General features: G+C 42.1%; 1 protein-coding gene across 1 annotated transcript; it reads left to right on the top strand.

Moving 5' to 3' along the window:
• Nucleotides 1–695: 695 nt before the first annotated feature.
• On the top strand, nucleotides 696–9,118 carry LOC139624821 (leucine-rich repeat-containing protein 3-like). The gene is made up of 2 exons (XM_071484194.1): nucleotides 696–1,839; nucleotides 3,206–9,118. The coding sequence occupies exon 2, from the start codon at nucleotides 3,566–3,568 to the stop codon at nucleotides 4,364–4,366; it is 801 nt and encodes a 266-aa protein (XP_071340295.1). The 5' UTR covers nucleotides 696–1,839; nucleotides 3,206–3,565; the 3' UTR covers nucleotides 4,367–9,118.
• Nucleotides 9,119–9,551: the final 433 nt, after the last annotated feature.

The following is a 9,551-nucleotide window of genomic DNA, read 5'->3' as shown; positions in this document are numbered from 1 at the left end:
AGTCTCTTCAAAGTCTTAATGTATTGTAGGCACAAGATATCATTTCTTTGACCAGGATATTCGCCACTCAGTAAATGGACCGTACACATAAACTCTGCTGTTACTGCTCTTATCCACTCTGTGGGTTTAAGAAGGCACTGGCCGTATAAAAAAAGCTTGCATCCCTCCTTAGCTCAAATGACACCTGCAGCATTGGGTCCAGCTGACCTACATTTGAATCACATGGGGGGAAGTGCAAATAGAATTGAAGTGGTTGGTTAAACTCACTTTTCTAAGTCCAAATTTGCAGATTTTATTTCTTCCTGTCAAGGTTACCTGGAAGATTAATGCAGCACTGTGTTTTCATGACCTGCACTAGATTGTAACAACAGGACGTTTCGTGAACAACTGTGAGATTTAGACTTTGTCAGACAAGGATGTTTTAACTGCAGCGTACAATAAGTGGCCTCTGTACTGTTAGAAATAGCTTGAAACAAAAAAACAGCAATGATGAATGCTCTATTGCACGTGTGGTCATGTACCTACAGCCATTCTGTCAAGGTCATATCGGATCTGACCCTATTTACCATACTGATGCAAATTATACTCGTCGTGGTCTTCACTACTCCAGCAAGAGATGTAAGGAAAAAGCTCGTTTCTATAATAAGTATAAGTACACATTTAATAAAAAAGCCTGCATAACAATCTGAGGACATTGTCTCTAATTAAATACCACAAACATGAAGTTGACGAGTGCTGTTAGAAGATGCAGACAGACACAGTGCACGGTCATAGAAACTCACATAGCACTGAATAATAAGACAAAGCAACAACATACAGTACAGTCTACTCTGCATGCAGTTTGTGCTTAACATTGGCAGTTACCACCAGAACACAATGGGGTAAGACCTTGAAGCTGACACCTTGATCCACTGCTGGGCAGCCTTAATCCGTAAGAACCCTAACATCCTGACTCTTTGATTGTCAGTTTGATACAGCTCTCAGGGTGATTAAAATAATCAATATAACACAGTTCAGTATGTGACAAGGGCAAAACCTCTAGCGGGGTTGTTTTATAAGAGAATCAATTCCAAATACCTCTTTTTCTTTTTCCTAATTATGATTATTACTATTATTTTTTATTGTATTTTTAATTGTGGGACTTCATGAATTTTATTGGAACTTGATTAAAGCAATGTTAAGCCACAAGTACCAAACATAATTCCCAGGTGTTGGGCTGTTTTAAATTAGGACCTGATGATAATAATTTTAAAAGTTATCACTTAATGACTTGTCGTGTGTTTCTTTTTCGTTTTGCGTCCAGGAACAATTTTCACAGTCGGCGTTCTTACTCATTTTGGATAATTGTCTCAGAGCAGAGGGGAGGAGGCAGGCGGACGGGCGGAGGAGCTGGAGGAGAGGAGCCGGGGGATGAGGGGAGCAGCCAGTGGAGCAGCTGGAGGAGGAGCTGTCCAGCCCGAGCGAACCCGGGACTCCTTCTGGCGCCATGCGAGCGCGGTTCCTCCTCCTCCTCCTCCTCCTCCTCCTCCTCATCCTCATCCTCAACAAGTGCGACCGGCGCTCTGTGCTGAGGAGCAAACAGAGACCCGGCCACGGCTGAAGACAGGAACCCTTTTTCCTGGAGACTCGTCAACTCAGGAACTTTACCGTGTTACTGATTCATCTCTGGCCGAGACGCGGACGCGTAGTAGCTGTTCTCCTTAGAACATGTTGGCTTTGTGGTTGTTCTCAGAAAAAGGTTCTTTCAACGACGGTGCACACACGTGAAAACTACACCTGTCTCAGCTTTTTGGAAAAAAAAACCATCTATTAATTCTGCTGAGATACAACTCTTTACCGGTGAGTATCTGCAGGCATTGTACTTGTTAATGAAGTTGTTAACATACATGTATTTGTACTATGTTGACCACATGGTGCTCATGTGATTGATTACTGAACGCCATGGTACTGTTTACTCTGCATTTAGGCGTCATTAGCGTTGTTACATTTCAGTCTCCGCTCAGGGTTTTGTTGCTGCAACATATTTTTTTAATACGGCTGCACAAACGTTCACTTTCCTAAATGCTGCGACAAGCTGCAATAGGCCTGCTGTCACATTTTAAATTGAAATGTTCGATTTTCTTGCAAAACTGATGAAAACATCTGCAAATTGCCCATTTAAGAGGCTATTTGACACCTAATTTTATTTTAAAGATTGAGCCATTACAAAAACGACAGCTCAGTACAGCTACGGTACAATATGCACCTAATGTACATTATTTAACCTAATGATGTCGCCTGGTCTTAACATCGCTGCGGGCTGTTTTGTGCTGTTTATGGTGCGTTTGCGTGTCGGTGCCACATCTTGTCCAAAACCTCCCGCTGAGCTCAGACTGATCAGAGAGGCTTATTTAAGACCCGTGTGTGTGAAAGAGAGGGAAAAGTGTGTGTGTGTGTGTGTGTGTGTGTGTGTGTGTGTGTGTGTGTGTGTGTGTGTGTGTTTGGCTTTGAGCTATGAAGAACTTGCCAAAGACGAAGAGAAAAAAAAAAGAAAAGACAAGAAAACTGAGAAAAAGACAGTGACTCCGTGGGGCGGATGACCGTGAGCGCAGCGTGGGGCTCTTTGTGTGATCATCATCTTAGCCCACCAGAGGGTGCGCAGTAGTAACGTGATGATCCTCCTACAGGACACGGAGTCATTTTAGAGCCCACAGCTGTTATTGTCCTGCGCCAATGAAAGAGAGACAGAAGTCCTTGAAATGAGAAGGAAAAAAAATCCTCATTGTGAAAGGAGCTATTATTACTGGGTTCTTTTTTTTCTTATTTGCCCAGCTATGAAATAATGTAATCATTATTGATGTGCACTACAATGCTCTAACATATGAATGTTTATTGTAGACAAACATTAGCTTTTCTAAATTGAATGAGAAGATGTCCATAAGTGTGTCTCCTGGTTTATGAGATTTGCTAAAGTGAAATGGATTTTTCTCAATAGGTCTAATCACATTATACATTTTGTAAGCATTATGGGAAAATTATGTCATTCAGCCTACTCAGCTCATTTTGGAAACTGTGCAAGATGACTTATCTTAGCAAGTGTCACTGTATGGCTGAGTTTGCTTCCTCGCATGTACACTGCCAGCAATTGCTGCCATCTGTTGCCGCTTCACTGCCTTTAAGAACTAACAGTTCGTTTGAATAACACTACTTTCTCTGATTCTTTCAGTGCCCAATGTAACGTATCGATTCCAGTGTCGCTCGCCCTGCTCCAGGCTCTCTGAAGCTTTCAACAACCTCACAGTAAAGCTGAGTGTACAGCTCCCTGCTGTAACTGGAATATGCTCAGTGAGCAGTTCGATATTTGGAAGAGCTTATTTGAAATCTTCTTCAGAGGATTAGATGCAACTCTATCAAATCAATTCTGAAGGATTATCTCACGATAAACCCACGCGATGGTGTGGATAATCTGATAATTTTGGCATTTTGAGAGCTAATGACACTGCAGTCATCACCATTTAATGCAAAGGAACAGGTGAAACTATGATTCCTCTTGCCTGACAGGACTCACTGGAGGTCACTGCTGAATATGCAGGACTTAGCAGGGCCTGATATGCCCAAGAAATACCCCATCTGTGACGGCTTTGCCCTCTTATGGGGCTTGCTCTTTGGATTATTCATTGCAAGTACACCAGTGATGGCTTGTCCCACAAGTTGTCACTGTATAGAGAAGAGTGGCATGACGGCGGTCCAGTGTATGTCTCGCAACTTGGACAAGATCCCATCAGATCTTCCGAGAGATACTGTTGTCCTGCTCTTGGCGTCCAACCACATCACGCACATCCCCAACCACGCCTTCAAAGAACTGCACTACCTTCAGGAGGTGGACTTGTCTAACAATGAAATTGAGACTGTGGACGTTGGGGCATTTCAAGGTGTTTCCGACAGCCTCCTCGTGCTGGATCTATCAAACAATCGTATCCAGAGTGTCCCCAAAGAGGCTTTTGCCCGTCTTCGAGCAAAAATCAGCCTCTCAAACAACCCCTGGCACTGTGAGTGCACGCTGCAGGAGGTCCTGAGGGAGCTGCGACTGGACCCCGAGACGGTGAACGAGGTGATCTGCCATACAGCGGTGCAGGAGGAATACGCAGGCAAGCCGGTAATCCAGGTGCTGGACTCAGGGATCAACTTCTGCAACTTTCACCACAAGACCACCGATGTAGCCATGTTTGTCACCATGTTCGGATGGTTCACCATGGTGATTGCGTATGTCATCTACTATGTGAGACACAATCAGGAGGATGCTAGAAGGCACCTGGAGTACCTCAAGTCGCTGCCCAGCAGCTCTCAGATCAGCAAGGACTTTGACACCATCAGTACTGTGCTCTAGCAGGAGGCGTGATGGTGCCTGGTGTGCGTGTGTGTGTGTCTGTAAATACGTGAGTAAATGTGTGGTTATGTACAAATGACTAAAAAGCTGTTGCAACACGTAATCACAGATGTTTTTCAGATCATAATTTGAGGTCTTTCAGTAAATAAAATGGGTCATTTTGATTTTTCAAACCCTGGCCTCATGAATGATATCTTTTGTATTATTTTGAAACATTAATTTAGATTTTATTAAATATGAGCAAATCTGGCTGTACAGCCAGAAAAGGCAGCAGTGTCAACAGTGATAGCACAAAATAAACAAACTGCTCATAAAACCCACATTTCCATGAGGAATGACAGATCTAGACTGGAGAGATAAATGTTCCCACTCCGGTGTCGATCCATGTGTGATTGGATTTGGACGGAGATGAATGGAGAGGACGTCTGTGTCTTCCAGTTACTTTGTCTGGATTGATTTATGGTCTTAATGTCACTCTGTCACGGGGAAGGCTATTTTACTACTTCTGATAATGTATGAAATCGGTCAAGGTGTTAACATTCAGATTGCAAAACAAATGCACAACAGCCCTGCCACCAATACACCTTGCAAATAAAACTACTGGTCCAGGAGATATGGTCACACTGCTGTTACTTCTTTACTGTGCAACCACTGCATTGTGTCATGTTAAAGAAAAAATGTACTCAAACAAAGAAAAGTTGCCATACACTTGCAGTTGCAATGTGTTTTTTTTTTTTGTTTGTTTTTTTTGCACATCTAAAAATGAACATTTCAGCATCACATGCCAAGGTTAGAAAAGAAAGAAAAGAAAAGAATGTAAACATGTCTCCACTATTACCAGATAATATTCCAGCATTCAAGACTCTGGATGAATTTTCTTTCACAGAAGGTGACAGACTGGGATCTAACCTCTGTAATACGTGTAATATGTAATTTCAGTTTCAATTTGCGAGCTATGTGACAGCTTGATGACTGTACACCGGAAAGAAGGTTGGAGGTTGCAACTGCAGTCTCTTGTGAATTTCGCGGTGATTTAAGCAACGCGCACAGAAACATACCACTTCCTGACTAGGACTAAGATTTTCAGTTCAGCCAAATGTTTCATTACACGGACGAGTCAGTTATAGCACAGGTAAATAAAAAGAAATAATTATATAAAATTTGAACTATCATTTTCAGAGTTGAGCGGGCTCAAATGTGCTGTATGTATTTGTGTTGAGTGTCACCAGGAACGTCAAACACCAACTCATCTCTGTCCTTGGTGACCCACAGCAGCGAAATTACAACGAGCTTAATTAACATGCCAGAGTCATTACTTCTATTGATTTGATTGTAGCATGACACTGTTTGTCTGGACACAAACTCAATACTTTTTATTGCCTTTGAGTTACTTTGTTGGTCAGGAGGGTAATTGTGTCCAAGTGCCTACTCTCTGGGAACTCTACACCATAGCACTGTGCACTAAGCTGGACAACTGAGTGTCAAGTCCTCACCCTGTCCACCCTCACGTTGCAGAACTCAGATTTAGCTACAACCTCTGCACATCCAGAGTCTGTGTAAGGTGTTACAGCCCAATTATCCAGATGGGTGGATCTTTCCAGAAGAAAGGACAAGAATGTGTCCTAGAAGACAATGACAGAAGAGCCTTTGATAGTTCACATTAGATGCTTTTCTGTGATTGACAGCCGACTGTACCTGTCCTCACATGGTGATTCCCACTCATCTTGTAGATCCAGCAGGTTAAAATAAAACACAAATAATTATTTGCAACTAATTCTTGTCCTACTTTTAGGTAGAGACTGGTTTTTAATTTTGCATTTTTGTGTCGTCGTCTGACAAAATAATCTTTTATATACTACTGTAGATTTCTTGGTTACAGAAGTGTCTGTCTGTGCAGTCTCGACCCGTCATACGACAATGTTAGTGCCGGCCAATGTGTGTACAACCCTTACGATCTGAAGGAAAGCACATGTCGTCTGTGTTGTTATGTAAAATATGTCTTTAGCTAAACCATCATCAAAGTGTTTCGATGTCTTGAAGAACTTGTAATTGGTCAAGGTCTTTTCTTCATCTAAAGAACAGTTCTATGAGCTCGGGAAGGGAATGAAAGGGCTCCAACAATTTTGTGATAATAATGTGATAATCAATTTTCTATCTGTGTCAGCAGTTAGTGTGTTTGTTTTATTCTATCAATTTCAATTTCAATGGACACCTTACCAGCATTTGAAAATAAAAAATTCTTTTCCAAGACAATTTGGTCTCTTCATGTTCACATACAGTAAACAGCCAGAAATCCAGCTTTCATCATCACAACAGTGTATTAGTTGGAATTCAAAACAATTTTTTAAAAAGCATTTTCATCTTTGTTGATGTAAAATTTCACTGATGAGTCATTATTCTTTGGACAAAGCAATAACACAATTGAGGATCTGTGCAGAAAAAAAATAAAAATAAAAAAAATAAATGGAGATTCTTTTTTTGCAGTGATCAGTCACGCATTTTTGGCTTATTTCTTTGTTGTGGGGCGGTTTCATGATGGAAAAGACTCAGCTGGCATTACACTGATGAATAATAGATTTTTAATCTTCCAAGCAACTGCACCTGCAGTGCAGGGTGTCCAGAGACCAATGTTCTCTTACCTACAAATAAGGCAGGTTTCTGGATTATTCATATTGTCTCCTAAACCTTCAGCACTGCATTGTCGATTGTTCTTTTTTTTTTTTTTGCTGGGCGTTGTGGTAGGCACAACTTCTTTGTTAACGGTTCAGTTTCTGCTAATAATTCTAAGATGCAAATGCTGGCAGTAACTTTATTGCAACAGGGGTGTGTGAGAGCTCTGTGTGGCCTTGAAAGACAAAACAGTCGAAAACAGTGACTCAACAAATTTTCAGAGTGGAAGACTGAACGTCCATGAGTTATTTTTATCCATCCTCCACCATGTATCCACTGGGCTCTAAGAACAGAAGCTGAGATGTTCGATGCACCAGCACAATCCTCAGTTGCTGCATAGGCCAGCTACAGACAGGGGACAAATTAAGCCCACGATCGATGCCCTGTTGGCCCCCATCTGGACCCTGGGGTCCCAGCCAGTCTCATGTCGATTCCTGAGTCCAGGGTCTCAGCCAACGTACTGTTTGTTCCTGCTGTCACAGCTAACATCCTCTCTGTTCTTGGCCAATGACAAGTCTCCTCCTGAGTTAGTTCCTGAGTCGGCCATCCACCTGAGGTCTCCTGCTCCGCCTGATCTGGCCCCCAGACCCCCTTCACCTGCACTGACTTGATCTGTTCTTATTTAGGGAGGTCTGGACCCTGTCCTTTGGGAGGAGGTACAGTCACAGTCTGCTTCCCAGTTCCCCTCAGCCCCTTTCTCCAGCCCCTGCTCACATCTCCCGAGCCATGTTTTCTCCTTCATCTCCCCAGATCTTCCACTCTCCACCAGCTGTCCTTGGGCTTTTTTCCTGTCCACAGTTCCACTTGCTCACCTGTTCCAGATTTGCATTCACCTGAGGTTTCCTCCCCACTCACACACCTGATGCCAGTTCCCTCATCTCCCAAGCCTCCATTTAAACCTGTTTTTTTCACCACTTCCTTGTGGGTCCGTCTGTTTATGTACCTTAGCTTTACTTTGTTGTCCATGTTCTTCACTCCTCCCCATGATTGTTTTCGAAGCATCCAAATCATTACCTTTTTTATTGCCTCCACAGAGAGTGTAATTGTTATCTTTCGATGATTAACATGTAGAACGAGGCACTTGGCTGGAATGTGACCCATTTGTTTGGCTTCCTTTGTTTGTTCATCCTGTCTGTTTGCCCTTTACACCATCTGTTCATTGAAATATTATTAATGTTTTAATTAAAGACTCTTCTTACAAGGAAGAGAAGAGGAAGTGGATGTCATTCCTCCATGCTCAGAAGCCTTTGAGTTTAGCTGCCGCTTTTTCCCAACTCAGTAAGGCACAAGAAAGAAAGAAAGAAGGAAAGAAGCTCCCAGGGTTAACAAAGATATCAAATTGCGTCAGGTTGAATTTTAAGGAAATGCAAGTGAATTGATACAGAAGACATCACAAATATTTCCATTTGATGCGATGGTGCAGCCATAAAAGATGATACTGTCAGACAGTGGGGGATATTAGATTTTAACAACCTTGCACACAAATGCTCTTTGCAAAACACTTAACAAAAAAGTCACAGGAGCTGCGAGCAACCTCTCTCTCTCTCTCTCTCTCTCTCTCAACTGACTTCGTTTTCGGTAAACCAGCCAATTGTGTTATTGCTGTCAACCTTTAAATCCGTTCTCTCTTCTGCTGTCAGCTTACACTTCATTCCATCTTGCTGTGACCTTCCTCCACCCCATTCACCTCCAGGCCTCATTTCCAGTGACCAAGTCGAGCTCATAAGAGTCCACTCCACATCACATCTTGATCCTCAGCTTTCTCTTCTTCCCATCTCCACCGTCACCACTGTCTTGTATACTCTACACAGTCTCGTCCCTTTCAAATGTGATGACATCACAATGGGGTCTAATCAACAAAGACTCTTACATCTCTCAATTGTTGTCTCTTATTTTTGCACATGGCAATAAAAATATTTGTTTGTTCACTCAGAATGAAGTCTCCCCTGATAGAAACCAGCCTAACCAGCACCTAGTCTTTGGGGTTGTAATCTGACATGGGTCAAACTGTTCTCCAGGCTCTCCCCACAGCCTCCCTTTGCTGATTTTTGATCACTGTCTGTACCTCTACCCAAATCCAGCACTGGGTTCAAAGGTCAGATTCCAGTTGTCAGTTCTCATGTTTCATTTTCTAAATGCTGTTTCAGTTTTGTGTCCAGACAGAAATTAAAGTCTGACCAAGTCACTGAGAACAGTGTTTTGTTTGTTTGTCTGTCTCTTTTTAATGGCATGGAAATTTAAAAAATCAATAGCAAGATAATACAAAATGACAGCAGTTACATGTTTCAAATATATAAAAATTAATAGTTTTGAATCTCAAAAACCCACATGTAATTTCACCGTCTGACAGTGTATATTGTGTTTTCACTTATCTTCTGGGAGTCAATACCTTTTATCACAGGCCAGGATTTTAAAGGGTACTGTGGTCACATGTTGTTTTGAACATTAAGATACTTCTCTGGTGACATCTTACATCAGGAAATGTACCAGATATCACACCTGCTAGATGTATGAA

The sequence above is a fragment of the Trachinotus anak genome, unplaced genomic scaffold, assembly GCF_046630095.1.
Source record: "Trachinotus anak isolate AG129_WGS33_773 ecotype Australia unplaced genomic scaffold, CSIRO_AGI_Tana_v1 ptg000001l, whole genome shotgun sequence".
NCBI lineage: Eukaryota > Metazoa > Chordata > Actinopteri > Carangiformes > Carangidae > Trachinotus > Trachinotus anak.
Note: the sequence above shows the minus strand (reverse complement) of the source record. Positions and strands in the feature narration are given on the sequence as shown.

Coding starts and splice junctions, on each gene's coding strand:
- LOC139624821 (XM_071484194.1), top strand. CDS start 3,566: ATGCAGGACTTAGCAGGGCCTGATATGCCCAAGAAATACCCCATCTGT.